Raw genomic sequence first — 20594 nt, forward strand, 5'->3', positions numbered from 1 at the left:
CTTCCAACTCTTCCCTATTTGAATCACCCACAAAAGAACATCTTGATGGGCGGTTCCAATTATCTCTTTATGATCGAAGGTGTCATCTTGTGGAATTTGGAATACTAGCAAAATTGGTAAGTTGGTGGATTAATTTATGGCGTGGCAAGGTGATTCCATGCATTTTTTTCCTACTTTGCATGACCTTATCATCATTGGGATAAACTCTTGTTTTGTGTGTGTGTGTGTGTGTGTGTGTGTGTGTGTGTGAAATTGAAATTAGGAGGGCATCTCTCTCTCCTTTTTTTTTTTTTTTTGTGTGTGTGTGTGTGTGGCTGTAAGAGAATGTAGCATGAGTGTGTGTTCTTAGGTAAACATGACATGCCAACATTCATTGGGCATACCTTAACTTTGGATAGGTAACCTTCCTAATGATAGAACGCCAACCTATGGGTTTGTGTATTTATAGGCAGAATCTTGTGATCAAAGTAGCAAGTTGCAAGATATAGATCTTGTTTAAAAGCAAATTATGGGGCCTTGCAGCTTCTACAATCGAAATAACTTGTAGAAAATTCTTGCATTTCTTTATGTTTTACAATGATGGCCATCTGATGTTGTGATAACTTGAGCACCATAAATATTTCATGGAACCAAGTTTATCACACTTGAACCAACATATTAAGATTGACTACTATGTGGTTATTAGTATAATAAATGAAGATAATCAACTTATATTTAGTGCATTGTTTGAGTTATCTCTGATATTATCGTTATCTCTAGCTTGCGATACTGATGACACTGGTAGCGATATCGATAACATCGGTAGTATTAGAAATTCTAGACATCAGCAATGCATCGCCAACATATCGATCTCGGCAATATTTTCAATTGTGTAAATTCCAGGCGTTGCTTGTATTGCCAATGTATTGATATCGCTAATGTATCGCCAATATTTTCGACTGTGTAATGACGCTTGTATCACAAGTGTATCGACGATATTTCAATAATATCACCAATATAGAGATATCACAGAAAGTTTGTTTGTTAAAAAAATTATATTTCATTTTTTTTTATGAGCACATTCTTGTATGCTGTTTTCAATTTATCGTTGCTAATATTGATAATATCACAATATTATAGTTATCGCAACATGCTCAATATCAAGGCCACAATCTTTCATTTTCTTTCTAGTTGTTGATGATTTCTTGGCAAAATATTGTGAGTTGTTGATATTCTGCAATATCGATGGATGTTTGGATGGAAGGTTGGATGGATGATTGGATGGTTAGATGGGATCAATGGGATGGTTAGACTGTTTCTTACAACAACCCATGCTTTTAAGCCCCCATTAAATAGAAACTTATTGTGTATATATTCTTTTTGCAATTTTTTTATTTCTAAATACACAAATATGTGTATTTTTGCATCTCCTGAAGTTTCACTTCTACCATTTTCTCAATTTTCCCGCATTTCCAGTTATCAGCGATATCGATATTGTTTCTGTATCCTCGGCTAGCGAAACTTGTAGTGATACTAATACTTTGAACACTGATTTAGTGATTATATATGGCACTCTGTTGCAAGGTCAACATGGTAATCTCTCAAAATGCTCTTAATGTGTTGTTGGTGACAATGTTTCCACACTATCACATAATGTATCGCACCCTTGAGATACAGATACATATCGGTTGTACCACGTAATGTATCGTTGTTGTTGGGAAACATTTGGAAATTGGTTGACTTTAATGAAACTTTAGGGATTGTTAAAAAAGGCATCAATACCTGCTTAGAAATCAAAACATCACAAAAAACAAGTGTACATAGTAGGTTTCCTTTGCACAGGGTCCTGATCTATGCGATGTCTAACTAAATTGATGCAAGTATATTCAAACTCTATTCATATAATTACAAGTGTAAGAAGAGATATATGGAAACACAAGCAATACATTCAAAAGCAAAAGAAGAAGTAGAAAGCTAGAAATATACCTATGAATAATGTGTGTGGTCGTGGCTCAGACCCACATAGAGCTGCATAATGGCTCAAAATCATCATCTCCATCTCGACGGAACTGGGCATAGTACTGTTGCTCCACAAACCAACAATACTATGCCTAAGTTATAGTAGAATGATACCGATGAAGATCCTCTCTAACACAACGTTCGTACTCATCCTCTCTAATTTGAGAAAATTTGCAAAATTTTCAAAATTTTCGCTAATTTTTCACAAATTGGCCCATCGTACCCCAAATCTCACTCACGAATACTCCGAAATGGGGGTCAATTGACAACTGATCAATATATATATATATATATATATATAAAAACATTTTTAATATTTTTTTGAAAAATCCCTAAATTACCTAGAATCACTAGATTAGGTTACATACATGCTTGATTTTGTATTTGGACATATTACAGTAGATTTGCTAAAAATTGTAATTTTTTATTTTTCCCAAATTTCTGCAACTCAGCCCATCTCCCCCAAATTTCGAAATCGAAGCTCCAAAAATCCATGATCATACAAAACATTAAGAGTCATGGATTTATAACAATTTGACACTGATTTAACATAATTTACAACAAAAAATGTAACAAAAATCCAAAATGCTCACCAGATTTTGAATAGGTGGGATATGTCGGCAGCCGGCACTACCTGTTTGTTTCGTATTGCACAAGTGGGATATAAGATATATCGTGGGATATATGGCCGATATCGTCGATACTGAAAGCATTGGTTGGTGACGTTTAGTTTGAGGGGCTGTTGGAAATATAAGTTCATTTATCTTTTGTGGTATTTAGCACAAGTTGCTTTTACAGGTGGCAATGGATAGGTTTTGGAGTGGGCCACGTTAGGCCTGGCTCGGCCCAAGGCTCTGAGATCCAAATCTTGGGCCTGATCCATGCCATGGGACAAACATAGCAGGCCCAAGCCTGACCTTGAAGAAAATGATTTGGCCTGAGTCTGGCCCAGCACAACCTAGAAAATTGCTTTGGTCTGAAGAGCTCTTGGTGCCATGAGGTTTTCTTATCAGGAGATGGCTTTTCTCAGCCGTAGATTGATCAAAAGACATAAATTGGACCCCTAATTTTCTCTTCTTTGCCATAAGATAAAGAACAAATCTATTAGGGGTGTCAATGGGCCCAGCTCGGACCTACCAAAATCAGAATTTCAAATAGGCCCGGTCCGATGGCCCAGCCCAAAACAGTTCAAAATCCGGGCCAAGACCAACCATAGGCCTAGCCCGTTGACAACCCTAAAATCTATGGATCAAAGCATCAAAAGAAAGAAACGAACTGAATCTAGGGGAGGGGAAAGCAGAGATATAAGCCCCAGAAATTGGTATTATGGAGGAGAAAGAATGGGGAGAAGGATGGGATCAAGAATTGAATTGAGAGATAGAGGCATGGTTTGGTTGATTTTCTCCCTAGGATGATTTGGAGAGAGAGAGGAGCCTAGGGTTTTAAAAGGTGGGAGAGAGATGAAGGAGAGTGGTGGTGGGGTATAAGATATGAGAATTGGGTTGGGCTGGGCAGGCTAAAATGACCTGAGCCCAAGCCTTGCTAGAAAATTCATTAGGCAATAACATGCAGGTCCAAGCTACCCGTGAGCCTAGCTGATGGATCCTCCAAGCCTGGCCAAAGAAGGGCTAGCTTGCTGGGTCCCAGGGGCAGCTTGGCCCATTGTCAGCCCTAGGCACTTATGTATTTCATTAACATAGGTGCTTTGCTTTTTCAATCACAGATTTTAATGCTTGTAAAATCTATATGTATTGGTGGAATAAATTGGATGCTTAGCTAGTCACTTTGAGAATGGTGTTTTGATTGTTTTCTCAACCATAGAAGTTCACTACTATGATTGAGAAGACTTAGATGATGATGATGATGGAAGCTACTACTTTTGAAGTCGTTTTTGGTTTTGAAATGATTTTGGCTTGATGCGGACATTAGTGGTGCACCCTTTAGAATGTACTAGAGGAGGAGGCGTCGCCGACAGAGTACCAGAGCGGAGGAGTTGATGTGGATGGATGATGGGTCCATCAGACCCACTTTCTAACACGCTACGAGTGCAGGAGCGGCATGACCGCACCCCGACCATAGATCCATGGGTTGGATTTCACACTCTACCACATGGGTGTTCACCCCGACCATAGATCCATGGGTCGAATTTCACACCCTATCACACGAGTGTTTTAGTTTTGAACTTTTTTTTTTCTTATTTCAGGGGCTTTATTGTAACTTTCTTATTTTTCGTCTTTTTGATATTTTTCTTGTTTCCAAGGGCTTTAGTGCACTTTTACTTTTTCCATAGCTTATATATACGTTGTGAGGAACCCTATTTTCGTTATTATTGAATGAATAAGAATTCGTCTATTTACTTCCTCTTTATTCAAGAGATTGGGGTTTTAGGATTGACCCTTGGGTGTTGAGGATTCCACCCCGATTTTGGGTTTCCCTCTTTCTAAAATCTTCTCGGTGCAGGAAAAGGTAAGAATCATCCTCCTCCTTTCTTTTAACGACAAAGGACCTATACCTTCTTCATCTCGAACTCTTCATCCTTCACCCCTTTCGTCTCTCTAGATACCCCTTTCTAGTTTGAACAGAAAAGAAGGATGGTTAGTCAGTAGAATCAGATCCAAGCTTACTCGTGGACTGACTTATGCTAGATCTGGGATATCCTCATATCCCGAGGTCTTCCCTTTTTTACTGTTCACGTGATCTTATGCTAAGGAGCATAATCCTAACGGAATAACCTCATCTTTGTGTTGAGATTTACCTAATCTCTTTGTTTGGAAACAGTTAGTTAATTGGCGTATTTATTTGAATATTCTTTAACTTGATTATACATGCATATAGGGTTAGGTAATCACATGTCCCTACATCAAATTTGGTATCAGAGCCAGGTTTTAGGTTAGGTCAGTTTATTGTCAATCCGTCTTTGTGGTGAAAATTTTCTACAGAAACCCAACTCGACCTGCGTGACCAACTCTGCGTAGGGTTCATATTTTGTTGAGTTTAGTCAGCCCTTTTTTCCTAGGTTTTGTTGAGTCCCCATATAGATCTAGGCTATATAAGGTAGTTGCATTGCATTGGTATCATTGTTTTTACCCCTTTCTCGCACATTGATCTATGACCATTTACTTGTCATTCCTGGTGTATGCCCAGTGCACTGGTCGTGGGTTCGGTCTCCATTACACCATGGACTCCGATCAATTTACCAAAGCTATGGAAGGCTTAACTAAGAAAATGGATCAACAGTTTCGAACCTTGAGGGATAATATTGCGCAATAATTTGCGCATCAGGATGATAGGTTCGCGCGTCTAGAGCAGAGTTGTGCGTCTAGAGGCTGGTATTCCAATTGCCATTGTAGGTGGAGCCTAGGCGACCCCCGACACTGGGGTTGTCGATCAGTCCCAAGTTGTGGGCCCTGATCCTCCTAGGGATGGTTTGGGCACAGATCAGGCCCGTGGGCCTGGCAACAGACATGATGGGGTGTATCCATTACTACCTACATACAATTGTGATCCTGTTCTTCCTGCCTAATGGCAGGGCCATGATGAGGTGCGTCGTCAGCACCCGCAGAGATATCATGAGCATGAGGACCCTGCTTTTAGGGTCATGAAGGGCATCAAGGTTGACGCCCCCAGTTTTGATGGGAGATTGGACCCCAAAGTTTTTTCTGACTGGTTAGTAGACATGGAGCACTTCTTTGAGTGGCACGGTCTGCCAGACCCATGACGAGTTAGGTTCACCAAGATGAAATTGGTGGGCCAAGCAAAACTATATTGGGGGAATGTGGAGCGTCGTCGTGAGCGATTTGGAGAGGGGTCAGTTTTCTTTTGGATTGAGATGAAAGAGTTGTTACAAGAGAAGTTTGTTCCCCTTTCTTACAGGCAGAAGTTGTTGGATCAATAGCACATTTTGCGCCAAGGATCCATGACGGTGACGGAATACATCACCAAGTTCGATGAATATATGATGAGGTGCGATGTGGATGAGGACCCTGCTGTGGTTCTCTCCCGTTTCCGTATGGGCCTCAAGCCTGAGCTTTAGTGAGAGCTCACGCTTCACATGGTTACCAGTCTGGAACATGCTTACCAGGTGGTGCAAGAACTGGAGCACCGTGTGCACTAGTCCAATGTGAGGGGGATTGATTTTTGACCTACTATGCCTAGAGTAGCTCCGTAGGGAGCGAGACCTTAGGTCGGAATTCTACCCAGAGCTCGACTTGGTACACAACCAGTCAACAAAAATTGAAGTAATAACATGGCTGGACTAAGTACTAGGCCCGCGATGCCAGGGCAGTGCTACCGCTGTGGTGGCATGGGTCACATCATTGCCGAGTGTTCAAATAAGGGTGGGTGCATTGCCTTTGTTTCCGAACACCCCACAGAAGAAGTGGCAGATAAAGTTGATGGTGATCAGGGTGATGAGGAGATCATTATCCTCTCCCTTGACCCGACTAGTGATGCCGAGGATGGTGCTGTGGAGACTATACCACTTGCAGTGGTGAGGTGCGCCTTGACCCAGATGAAGGAAAGCGAAGATTGGCTCAGAACCACCATTTTCCACACTTACGCCATGTACGGAGAAAAGAGCTGCAAAGTGATCATAGACAGCGAGAGTTGTAAGAATGTAGTTTCCCCAGTTACTTTGAGTCGCCTGGGGTTGAAGCCAGTCCCTCACCCCAACCCATATAGAGTTTCTTGGGTGGATGCGACATCCCTCCCTGTGCCCCAGCAATGCCTTGTTCGGATTGAGTTTGGACCATACAAGGACAAGTTTTGGTGTGATGTGGTTACGATGGATGTTGGCTATATCATCTTGGGAAGGCCATGGCTTTATGACAAAGATGTCATAATATTCGGGCGTACGAATAATTGTGTATTTAAGCATGAAGGAAAGAAGCTTGTCTTGAACCCGCTCCCTCCCAAATCGTCAACGGGAGCGAAAGATGTTGCGCCCCCAGGCGGTCCTAAGAGTCAAAGGGCGCCTCAGTCGAAGTCTCTCCACATCATAGATGCTACGGAGTTTGAGAGAGACTAAGGCGGGGACTATGGTGTACGACCAACAGGCTAAGGAGAGTACACCTGAGGTTGCTATGGGGATACCCCAGGAGGCTCATCTGGTCCTAGAGGAGTTTTAGGATGTCTTCCCTGAGGACCTCCCAGACGAGCTTCCACCGATGTGAGACATTCAGCATGCAATAGATCTCGTCCCAGGGGCGACCCTACCAAACCTCCCCCACTACAGAATGAACCCCACCGAGCATGCCGAGTTGAAGAGGCAGGTGGATGAATTGCTTAAAAAGGGATTCATTCGTGAGAGTCTGAGCCCGTGTGTTGTGCCCGCGCTTCTTACCCCCAAGAAAGACGCCACGTGGTGCATGTGTGTTGATAGTAGAGCCATAAACAAGATCACTGTTAAGTATCGGTTTCCCATCTCGAGGCTTAATGACATGCTTGACATGATGGCCACCTCTACTATCTTTTCGAAAATTGACCTCAAGAGTGGTTATCATCAAATTCGTGTTCGCCCGGGAGATGAATGGAAAACTGCCTTCAAGACGAAGGACAGGTTGTACGAGTGGCTGGTTATGCCCTTCGGGTTAACCAATGCCCCAAGTACGTTTATGAGGGTGATGACCCAGGTGCTGTGACCCTTTATGGGCAAGTTTTTAGTTGTGTACTTTGATGATATCCTCATCTATAGTACGTCCCCTAGCCAACACATCGAGCACTTAAGGCAGGTTTGCAAAGCCTTGCGCGTAGAAAAGCTCTATGCGAACCTCAAGAAGTGTTCCTTTTTGACCTCCCGTGTTATCTTCCTGGGGTTTGTTGTATCGTCAGAGGGTATGTCTGCAGACCCTGAGAAAGTCAAGGCCATTGTCAATTGGCCTGAGCCGCGTACCATACACGACGTGCGAAGCTTTCACGGCCTAGCTACATTCTATCGGCGGTTCATCCGTGGATTTAGCTCGATTATGGCTCCCATCATAGATTGCATACAAAAAGGGGAGTTTCAATGGACTACAGCCGCGGCACGGGCTTTCTCGGAAATTAAAAAGAAGATGATGGAAGCGCCAGTCATGCGTCTACCTGACTTTACCAAAGCCTTTGAGGTAGCGTGTGACGCGTCAAGAGGGACATCCTGTGGCCTTTTTCAGTGAGAAGCTGAACGAGGCTAAACAACGCTACTCCACTTATGATAAGGAGTTATATGCAGTTGTGCAATCATTACGCCATTGGTGGCATTATTTATTACCGTAAGAATTCGTCTTGTTCTTTGATCATGGGGCCTTGAAATATTTGAGCTCTCAAAAGAAGTTAAGCCCTAAGCATGCCAAGTGAGCACAATTTCTTCAAGAGTATACGTTTGTGCCTAAGCACAAGGTTGGAAAAGAGAATAAGGTTGTCGACGCGCTTAGCCGTCGTATCATGAGGCTACGGTCCATGAGCATTGAAATTACAGGCTTTGAGCAACTTAAGGGTGAGTACTCAAACTGTCTTGATTTTGGGATCATTTATGCGTCATTGTCTAGTGACCTGCCCTCGAGGAATGCAGAGTTCGTCCCTACAGATGGATATCTTTTTAGAGGGGACAAGCTCTATATCCCACGCACATCCCTCTATGATTTTCTAGTTTGGGAGCTGCATGCTGGAGGGATGGTAGGTCATTTTGGTCGAGATAAAACAATTGCCCTTGTGTCTGATCGTTTCTATTGGCTTAATCTCCAGCAAGATGTGGCTAAGATTGTAGGGCAGTGTCGGACATGTCAACTGGCAAAGCAGAGGAAACAAAATACAGGTTTATATACTCCTTTGCCAGTTCCACATGCCTTGTGGCAGGATGTTAGTATGGACTTCGTGCTTGGTCTTCCCAAGACTATTCGTAAGCACAACTTCATACTTGTGGTTGTTGATCGATTTTCTAAAATGGCCCATTTCCTACCCGGTTATAAGACCTCAGATGCCTCCCACGTCGCTAAGTTATTCTTTCAGGAGGTTGTGCGACTCCATGGAGTACCTAGATCCATCGTGTCTAACAGAGATACTAGGTTCACAAGTTATTTTTAGAAGACTCTCTGGCATCTTTTGGGTACGAGGCTCCAGTTTTCTTCAGCATATCATCCCTAGTCAGATGGTCAAACAGAGGTAGTGAACCGTAGCCTAAGGAATTTGTTAAGATGTCTGGTTGGAGACTACCACAAGACCTGGGACACTGTTCTTCCCACAACAGAGTTCGCGTATAATTCTTTATTGAACAGGTTCACAAGAATGAGCCCATTTGAAATTGTTTCAGGTCTTAGACCCCGAGCCCCCATAGATTTGATCTCCATGTCTACCCCACAATGTCCGTTAGAGTTAGGAGAGTTCTTCGCCCAGCATATACATGCATTGCATAGTGAGATTAGGCGGAAGATTAATTCAAGTAATGAACATTATAAACTTTCTGCTGACACTCACAAGAGATTTAGGGAATTTCAACCTGGAGATGACGTCATGGTTTGTATTAGGTCTGATCAGTTTCCACCTGGATCCGTGAAGAAGCTTCATGCCCGTAGCATAGACCCTCATAAAATTGTGAAAAGGTTGAGGTCTAATGCTTATGTTGTTGATATCCCTGCTACTGTGGGCATCAATTCCACATTTAATGTGGAAGATCTAGTTCCATTTCACGAGCCATTACCTCTATCCACTGGTTTCCCTATTTCTTCCCAGACCCTCCCTATATATGGACCTTGGCCATAGCCTGATCTTCTTATACCTATCTTACTTTCTCTTCCACCTGCACCGAGAAGAGACAAGATCGAGGAAATTTTGGACTCCGAGGCGGTTTCCACTCGCTCCGGGGGTTTCCAGAAATTCCTAGTCAAATGGAGGAACAGACCCATTACAGATAACTCTTGGATCACAGAGGTAGAGCTGCAACGCATCGACCTCGATTTGCTCGAGAAATACAGGAGTTCACTTTCGCCAGTGGCGAATTCTTCCTACTTGGGGAGAATCGATGCGGAGATCAGTGGTGCGCCCTTTAGAGTGTACCAGAGGAGGAGGCATCGCCGACAGATTACCAGAGCGGAGGAGTTGATGTGGATGGATGACGGGTCCATTGGACCCACTTTCTGACATGCTACGAGTGCAGGAGCGACATGATCGCACCCCGACCATAGATCCATGGGTAGGATTTCACACCCTACAAAATGGTTGTTTTAGTTTTGAATTTTTTTTTTATTTTTCTTATTTTAGGGCCTTTCTTGCAACTTCCTTTTCGTCTTTTTGTTATTTTTCTTGTTTATAGGGGCTTTAGTGCACTTTTACTTTTTCCATAGCTTATATATACGTTGTGAGGAACCCTATTTTTGTTATTATTGAATGAATAAGAATTCGTCTATTTTCTTCCTCTTTATTCAAGAGATTAGGATTTCAGGATTGACCCTTGGGTGTTGAGGATTCCACCCCGATTTCGGGTTTCCCTCTTTCTAAGATCTTCGAGGTATAGGAAAAGGTAAAAATCATCCTCCTCCTTTTCTTTTGAAGACAAAAGACTTATACTTTCTTCATCTCGAACCCCTCATCCTTCACCTCTTTCGTTTCTCTCTGGATACCCCTTTCTAGTTTGAACAGAAAAGAGGGATGGTTAGTTAGTAGAATTAGATCTAAGCTTACTCGTGGACTGACTTATGCTAGATTTGGGATATCCTCATATCCCGAGGTCCTCTATTTTTTACTGTTTACATGATCTTATGCTAAGGGGCATGATCCTGACGGAATAACCTCATCTTTGTGTTGGGATTTACCTAATCTCTTTGTTTGGAAATAGTTAGTTAATTGGTGTATTTATTTGAATATACATGTCCCTGATTATACATGCATCTAGGGTTAGGTTATCACATGTCCCTGCATCATGGCTTTATGTTGATTTTTATGTTTTCTTCACGCAATATATCTATTTCAACTGCCATATGGTGGGCAACTGAGTCTTCGACATTCTCATGCCCTCAACTGTATACGATGGTTGCATTTATTTTCTTAACAGACAATGTCCAATGCTAGTGTGTTCTCTTTTGCATGTTAGTGTATTATAGTTTTATCAGAAATAGCATTGATCAAATTTCATTTTCGCCCAATGCTTCTGTGATCTTTGATGATTGCCTTGTAATGTTAGTTATTTTTATATTGACTATTTATTCACTTGATATCATGCAGAGGAGTATGGAGGACTTGGTCTTGGTTACTTGTACCACTGCATTGCAATGGAAGAAATTAGTCGTGCTTCTGGGTCTGTTGGGCTTTCGTATGGAGCCCATTCAAACCTTTGCATCAATCAATTAGTATGTGAAAGGGATCCAATTTCAATCTACACTTTCAGTTGAATGAACACTTAATTTTGTCTGGTAACATCCATTTTTATGTTTGTAGGTGCGGCATGGGAACCCTGCCCAGAAGCAGAAGTATTTACCTAAGGTTTTGTGTCCACTGTTTCTAGTTTACCATTTTTATGAACTATATCTAGGGTGCATTTGGAAGTTCTGCTTTTTGCAGTCATAATGTCAACTGGGGTAAAATGATAACTATCCCAATTGAGATTTGGGGTTGAAGAAGTTACATAATCCTTTTTACTGTGGTTTCTCTTATTTGCACCACCCTAACCACAAGGCAGATGGGTTTTGCTCCAGTAGGGAACCGATCTCAATATGGCAGTGCTTCTAAGCACACCCTCAGTGGCTTAGTGACAGTTTTCAATTGAACTTGTACCATTTAGTTGCAACCACAAGGTTTAAGCTGATATTATTATTTGATCTTTTTCTGTTTTCATAAGTGTAATATGGTCGTTGCCTTTTGGTTTGCATGCATTGACGTACATCCTTGTTTTATGGTTAATGAGAGATATTTATTTCTCTCAATTTCTTGGTTGCTTGATATAAACAGTTATTTGTGAATTTCTCGTTCATTCCAAGTGCTTTATTTTCTTCCCATGGGTGTCTCATGATCTCATCACAGTGAGTCATTAGTTTGAATTTCCTTGCTGCATGGCAGGCGTGATATCATTCCTTTATGCATATTTAACTGTGAGAGTTATCAAGACGCTGCAACAATTGGCAGCTTTGAACCTTGACTAACCTCACTGATAGCAAGTGTTAATAGTGGTATTATTACACTGCTGTGCTGACAGTTGTGAATATGATTCCATAGTCAGATAATCACTTTGTGCAGGAGGTATATTCACCATACAAGTGTTTTTTTTTTTTGGTTGTTGTTGTTGAAATTATTGGAGGGTGCAGAAACTTGAGTTAGTGCTACACCTTTAGAAATACTTAGCACCCGAGTGCTAAGAGCTTACGGAGCATAAAAGTTCTCTTTCCTTGCCATTTAGTTTCATAAGTATGTACTTTGCCTTCACTGTCTTTCCTTTGATATTCCTCCGAAGTAAACACGAGAAGACAAAACGGTTGATCATTAAGATGCTAGGAAGAAAATTATGATTTTTGAGAAGCAATGTTTTAAATATCGTTATCGCGTAATGTATCACACCCTTGGGATACGGATACATATTGGTTATCGCATGGGATATGTCGGTTGTATTGCGTAATGTATCGATGTTGTTGGGAAACGTGGGAACATTGGGAAATTGGTCAAATTTTTAAATGGAACTTCAGGGATTGTTGAAAAAAAAAAACATCAATACACACTTAGAAATCAAAACATTACAAAAAAAAAAAAAGAAAAAAAAGTGCACATAATGGGGGATTTCCTTTGTATGGGGTCCTAATATATGCCATTTTCAACTGAATTGATGTAAGTATATTCAAAATCTATTCATATAATTTATAAACATAAGAAAACATGTATGGAAACATAAGCAATACATTCAAAAGCAAAAGAAGAATCACTAGATCAGGTTACATACACGTTTAATTTTGTGTTTGGATATAAAGATTGCAACTGATTTGCAAGAAATTAAGAAATTTTGATTTTTCTTAATTTTTCGCAACTTGATTCATCTCCCCCAAATCTCGAAATCGAAGTTCCAAATCCATGATTTTTCATGGAAAATATGAAGAATCATAGATTTGTAACCATTTGACACTGGTTTAACATGATTTACAACAAAAACATGGATTGAAAATTGAAAATGCTCATTGGATTGAATAGGTGGGATATATTGGCACTACTTGTGCATTTCGTATCGCATAGGTGGGATACAAGATATATTGTGGGATATATCGGCTGATATCGTCGATATTTAAAACACTGTTGAGAAGTAAATCTTCATGTGTATTTAACTACACTTTGTATAAGCTGCAACAGTATAGCTGGTTCTTCATTTTCTATCCTCTCAGCTTCCATTATTCAAAGAAAGTAGAATAGAAGTAAGCATGATCAAATGCTTTGGTAGTTAGTTATAAATATGATTTATTCTATCATCTACTCACTTTTTAATCAAGGAAAACATTCTTCGTTTATTATATCCACTTGGTGAGGTTTCCATATTTTAAACATACTAATACTGTATTGTATTTCTATGTGAAGCTAATAAGTGGGGAGCATGTAGGAGCACTGGCAATGAGTGAACCTAATGGTAACATGCATGCTCATGTTCTGTTTTCTCATTCTGATTTTATGTTGGAGGCTCAACAAGTACTAGTTATAAATCAGTTCATGTTCTTTCTAGGGCTTCTAATTTTTTTATGTTGTGTTCCAGCTGGTTCTGATGTTGTGAGCATGAAGTGCAAGGCTGATCGTGTTGATGGGGGTTATATTTTAAATGGGAACAAGATGTGGTGTACTAATGGCCCGATTGCTCAGACACTGGTATTCCCATAGAATCCATTTTTTAACTTAATGCATGCATATGATGTTTTAGTTGGTTATTTGAATATGTTTTGATGAATACCAACCTTTATTGGAAAGAAAGACTACAAAATACAAACAGGACCTGTATTCTAGTTGGTTATTTATTCTCTTGTTGTATGATCCTTGTAACTGAGTGCTGCCCCACTTTGAATAGTGCTCCTGGTACCGTTTCCTAGCTTTTTGTACTTCCTAACATTTTGAAACTGACGCATCCCTGCTCCTGCACCTGAATTTTTTGCCACTTTGCTTAACAGTTTGATTACATAAATGTCAAGAACATTTTATTACTCGGAGAAATAATGCTGGCCTTCTTTTGAAAGTGGTATCAGCCATAGAATTTTTATTGGGCCAGGTCAAATTGAGTAAAGTGTTTTCAAGAAAAGAAACCATAATATATACAGCCTTAAAAATATGAAAGTAGTATATGGTCAAATCAGCATTGTTCTATCATTCTGAAATTATAACATTAACAATTATATCATTATTTCTTTCTAACAATAAACTACATCGGTTGTTCGGCCTAATTGTGATTGCATGTTTGCATGGTATGATTCTATTGGAATATTTGGGATCAATGATATCCTATCCATTGTTCTCTCTCTCTCTGATTCTATTGGAATATTTGGGATCAATGATATCCTATCCATTACTCTCTCTCTCTCTCTCTCTCTCTCTCTCTATCTTTTTTTTTTTTTTTTGGTTAGCTCTAACATGGTCCATGAACATCCATTTTGCAGGATATGCACACCTGTGCACATAAACCAAGTCATTTTTAGAGATGCATATCTTCAGTTGCCATTTACATATGCATAAATAAGCCATAAAGCTAGTTTCTACATTCCATTGTGTTGAAACATCTAGCGTTACATTTTGGTCATTCCATTAGCATACACCTATACATTCCCATTATTGGCATGCATCTTAGCTGCTCATTGCGCATGTGTTTGGATTTCTAGATCATAGATTTCAATTGCTTATCTCATCTATGAATTACAACCATGACATGACCATGCTTTTCAGGTGCTATTAAGTCTGGTCATTATCATGAATATCATATGTGCCTTTCAATACATTCATGCATTGTTGAGCCATTTCTTTTTCATTGTACACCAGTTTCCTTAATATCAAACTGATCTATCAGTATCCATATGACTCAATCTCACATGTTCTATTTGAGTCTGAAGTTCAATTACCTATTTTGTAGTCAGTTTTGCATCACAATCAGTTCAGCCACACTTAACACACATGCAGCATTTATATTCAGCTTCATATGAATGTTGAGCCTACCATTTCCCATCCATTCATGTCATACGTACAGCAACAAGGTCCACCTATCTATTGTACAACTGACCATATATACCCATTCCAATACATATTACTTCCTGTTAACATGTTATATAGCAATCCATAAATTTGTACATCCAATCTTGTGAAAATCTATTTCACATGTATTCATGCATTTGAACTTAAATGAGTTTGGAGATTGTAGGTATTTTTGTAGGATTAGGATATTTGAAATGAAGAACAAAGAAAATGCAGCTGAATGGAATACCATGATACCTATTTTCAAGAAGGGAAATATACAGAGCTGTGCTAACTATAATTGGAATATGCTTATGAGTCATGCTATGGAACAATGGGAGAGATTGATTGTGCAAATATTAAGGCATGAAATGAAAGTACCGGAAAATTAGTTCGAATATATGTGAGGGAGGTCAACCATCGAGGACATTTTGTTCTTATACAGTGGGAAGTTCAGGAAGATAGATTTGGGTTCCAGTCCTTGCCTTAGTGGTAGACTCTGAGGGGTTTCAACACGAGGTCTTGGGTTTGAAACCCATAGGTGGTGAAATCCCACTACGGCATGCGTGGGTGTGTGTGTAAAAAAAAATAAAAGAAGTTCAGGAAGATAGATGATTTTCATGATCTTTATTGACTTTGAGAAAGCATGCAATAGGATCTCTAGAGAGAGAATCTAGAGGGTGTTGGGAAAGATTTTTTTTTTTTTTTTAAAGTCTCAAGAGGATATATTGACATGGTTAAGAACATACGCAAGAGAGTTGTAAGTTGTAACTGATGTGAGGATTACTAGTGGAGAGATGAGCTTATGCCTACAATAGATGTTGTCATTGAGTCCCTATCTTTTCTTCTTTTTTTTTTTCTTCTTCTTCTTCGTCCTTTTTTTTTTTTTTTTTTTTTTTTGCATTAGTTATGGATGAGTTAACTGAGCATTTACAAGACGATAGCTTGTGGTGAATTTTCTTCACAAATGATGTAGTTTTGATTAACGAGACTGTAGACATCTATGTATGGGCTTGTTGGGCCTTTGGGTTATTTCTCTTTAAGTTATTTATGTTTTCCACTCTTTTCTCTCTTTAAGTGCTAAGGGCATATTTGTAATTGAACATTCCCACATTATAAGGGTTGGACGTCCAGGCCTATAGTGCTTGTTCTTGCTCAAATTCTTTTCTTCTCTAACGTGTTCTTTGAGCAAGGAAAGCTCTCTCCTTGATCTCCCTTCTTCTTTTGTTCTTCCACTCTCTCCCTCTCTGTTTTTCCTTTTGCTTATTCTTCGTCTCCTTCTGCGTATGGGCTTGTTGGGCCTTTGGGTTATTTCTCTTTAAGTTATTTATGTTTTCCTCTTTTGCATTATTTTCTCTCTTTAAGTGCTAAGGGCATATTTGTAATTGAGCATCCCCACATTATAAATAAGGGTTGGACGTCCAGTCCCATAATGCTTGTTGTTCTTTCTTGAATTCTTTTCTTCTTTAACATGTTATCAAAGCAAGGAAAGCTCTCTCATTAAGATCACCCTTCTTTGATCATGTTGCCTAGTTGGCAATGTGATCTGATTCTTTAGGGATCTTTCAGCTGCTTCAGGTTTTGTGACGGGTTGCTGATTGTTGGGTTGTGGCTTTTTTCTTTCTAAAAAAAAAAAATCATATTTTCAAAGCTTTTTTTTTTGGTCAGTTTTCTCAAAAAATTGGTTGCAGCAATTAGGGTTTCTGGATTTATAGGTTTGGACAGATTTTCTTCAAGGTTTCTTCTACTTTTTCTCAGAAACCAGTTTGCAAGGGTTTACTGGAATTTCCTGTTAGGGTAGATTTTTTGGGTTCTATTCACCCTAAATTTCAATAATCAGTTTGAGGGCAGCAATCGGGCAATTATTCTTGTTTTTCTGCTTGAAGATTGTAAGATTTGTAAAGACTATCAAGTTTTGTTATTTGTAAGATTCTTCTGTTCTTTTGTGAACTGGTTCGGAGCTCTTTTGTATTTTTAAGGCCTTTTCTTGTCATACTTCTAGCTATGGTGGTTGGTGTTATACCTTGCTAGTTATTATTTTTCTATTTATTTGAGATTTACTATGGCTGGATCTTCCACATCTAAGACTATTGATCCCATCAACTCCAAAATGGAGTAGTTACTTATTCATCATGAGAATCCCAAGTTACAAATTACAACACAAACTTAAGTCTAGCAATTATCTTTAGTGGTCAAAAGTTGTTGAGATGTTTGTTGGAAGAAAACAGAAGTCAAGATAAATAGATGACAATATATCATAACCAACTAGGACCGATCCCTCATATGGTGAGTGGAAATCAAACAATTTGTTGGTGATGTCCTGGCTCTTAAAGTCTGTGGAACTCGAGGTTAGTGAACGTCCTTTTTTGCTATCCACTGCATGTGAAATTTGGTTAACAACGTATGAATTGTATGCTAATCAGAACAATATGGCCTACATTTATAATATTTATCAAAAGATCAGTCATTTAAGACAGGGGAAGAGATCAGTGTCTGATTATTATGTTAAGATGCACAGTTTGTGGCAGGAATCATCTTTCCTATATGATCTTCAATCTGTGTTCTATAGATGCAAAGGCATATAAAAGAACTACTGAGAAGAAAATGATTTTTGAATTATTGGTAGGTCTTAATCTTGAGTTTGAACCTATTTGTGCATAGATTCTTGGTTTACCATCTTTACCGTTACTTAATAGTATATATGCCTTACTATTGCATGACGAGAAACGTCTGAGTGCTATGGGATCAATTGTTGTTGAAAAATCTGCTCCAGTGACAGGATTTAGAAATTTTTATAATGCTGATGCTAGCCGTGGTAGAGGCACAAGAAGAGGAAGTCATGATGGTGGTTGAGGTCATGGTTATGGTTGTGGCATGGATTGATTGTGTACTCATTATGGTTGACATGGACATACTATTGGTTATTGCTGGGTTCTTCATGGTTGGCCTTAGGGCTGAGCTGCCAATTCTGTAGCTTTAGATTGCAGGGATTCTCAAACTACTGTTGGGGACATGATACCTTACGCAACTTCACCTATGGTTCCATCAGTTGGTGATGTGGTCTATTTCTTAAAAAGCTAGTATGATGCTTTGTTAAGGGATGCCACTCACACCCTGATCCATAGCTCAAGTGGTAGACTGAGTGAAGATACCTTGTTTCAACACTGAGGTCTTGGTATCAATTCCCTAGTGGGGGTGGCTAACAGTAGAGTGTGTACTGACAGTGGGGTGTCTACTAACAAGCTAACCCAAAAAAAGAAGGGATGCCACTCAAAATAAGGTTTTCTCGTCTACTTCCTTGCCTCAGATAGGTAATGCCATCACTACTCTTCACATTACTTATGCGTCATGTCCTTTGGTAGTTGATTCGGGGGCTACTGATCATATGATAGGTACATCCGTTTCTTTTTCTTCATTTACTCATCCAAACTTAGGTCATATGAAGTTCACATATGGTATCCTAACACTTATTGGGTGAAATGGTACTGTTTCTGTTTTTTCATCATTCTCCTTGTCCTCTGTTTTATTGGTTTCTAATATTGAGTCTAATTTGTGATCTATTAGTTAGATTACTAAGGACCTAATTTGTAGTGTGACCTTTTTATCTTAATCACTGTCTTTTAGGATTTGAAGATGAATAAGTTGCTTGGTGGTGGACATGAGAAGAATGGATTGTATGTTCTTCATTGAATATTTCAATTTAGATTAGTGAGTATCCAAGTGTCAAGAAGGAAGACCTTTATATTTAGCATTGTTAGTTTGGTCATCCCTTTAGTATGGTCTTACGACTAATAGTCTTTGTTACAATTAGTCGAGTCTAGTGATGTCAAAAACTTATAGTCAGTGTTCAAAATACCAGTATCGCGTTATGTATCGCACCTTTGGGATACAGATACATATCGGTTATCGCATGGGATATATTGGTTGTAACGCGTAATGTATCGTTGTTGTTGGAAACATGGGGAAATTGGTCGATTTTTTCCATGAAACTTCAGTGATTGTTAAAAAACACATCAACACACTTATAAATCAAAACATTACAAAAAATATATGCACATAATAGGTTTTCTTTGTATGGGGTCTTAATCCATGCATTGCCTAACTGAATTGATGCAAGTATATTCAAAGTTCATTCATATAATTTATAAATATAAGAAGACGTATGGAAACACAACCAATAATGGATTAGGTTACATACATGTTTGATTTTATGTTTGGACATAAGGATTGCAACCGATTTGCGACCAAGTGGGAAATTTTGATCTTTTTAACTTTCCGCAACTCGGCCCATCTCCTCCAAATCTCAAAATTGAAGCTCCCAATCCATGTATTTGAAATAATTTGACATGATTTATTGAAAAAAAGGATCGAAAATAAAAAATGCTCACTGAATCGAACATGTGAGATATATCGCACTACTCGCAAGTTTCGTATCTCACAGGTGGGATACAAGATATATCGTGGGATATATCGGCCAATATCGTCGATATTTAAAACACTGCTTACAGTGTGAGGCTTGTGATTCAACCAAATCTCATTAGTCTATTTATCCGCCGATGGAAAGAGAGTCTAGTAAAAAAATTTCTTTAGTTCATCCTGATGTATGGGGTCCAACTCCTATAGCCTCTAATGGATTTAAATATTTTGTCTTGTTTATTGGTGATGCTTCTTATATGACGTGGATCTATTTAAAGAAAGGAGTTGAAGTTAGCTCTATTTTCAAAGCGTTTCATAGTTTGGTTAAAAATAAATTTAATATTAATATTAGTACTCTTCGTATATAGAATGCAAATGAGTATCTTTCCAACACTATGATATCTTATATTCAGGAGCACAATATTAATTCTCAAACCACTTGTGCATATACACCGCAATAGAATGGACTTGTTGAAAGAAAAAATAGACATCTTCTAGAAGATATACGTGATATTCTTATCCGTATATTAGTTCCTAAATCTTTTTTCCCACATGTTGTTCTTACTGCTTGTTATTTGATTAATTGCCTGCCTACTAAGGTTCTTAATGGGCAATTACCTATTCTATATTTTTGACATTCTATCATATCTCGGAAATTCCATTATGCATCTTTGAGAGTGTGTTTTTTTTTTTTTGTCTATAAAATTGATCCTCATAGAAATAAATTATCAAATCGGGTTGTCAAATGTATTTTCTTTGGATATTCATCTTTGCAAAAAAGGTACAAGTGTTTGATCCGGTATTGAAAAGCATTATATTGTTATGGATGTTAATTTTTTTGAAGAAGCTTCATGCTTTATTGTTGAGCAGGGGTAGTATAAGTCTATGGTTCTTTGGGTTCCTATCCTTAAGTTTGTTCAGATAGTGTTTGTCCCTTCTAAACCTGATAATGTTAGAGATAAGGTTATTTTTAATGCCACTAAATCAAACTTGAAGGTATATGAAAGAAAGAATGTTCGTACTCTAATTCTCCCTCAGGA

At 39.0% G+C, this 20594-nt stretch overlaps 1 protein-coding gene across 2 annotated transcripts in view; it reads left to right on the top strand.

The window, feature by feature from the left end:
- Positions 1-20594, top strand: part of LOC131253336 (isovaleryl-CoA dehydrogenase, mitochondrial) — a 104963-nt gene that overhangs the window by 39146 nt on the left and 45223 nt on the right. For both annotated transcript variants that reach the window (XM_058254306.1, XM_058254305.1), the window contains exons 4-7: positions 11188-11312; positions 11401-11445; positions 13513-13561; positions 13685-13794. In XM_058254306.1, the coding sequence (XP_058110289.1) occupies positions 11188-11312; positions 11401-11445; positions 13513-13561; positions 13685-13794 (329 nt within the window). The remainder of the gene's footprint in view (positions 1-11187; positions 11313-11400; positions 11446-13512; positions 13562-13684; positions 13795-20594) is intronic.

Source organism: Magnolia sinica, chromosome 8 (assembly GCF_029962835.1).
Source record: "Magnolia sinica isolate HGM2019 chromosome 8, MsV1, whole genome shotgun sequence".
Lineage (NCBI taxonomy): Eukaryota > Viridiplantae > Streptophyta > Magnoliopsida > Magnoliales > Magnoliaceae > Magnolia > Magnolia sinica.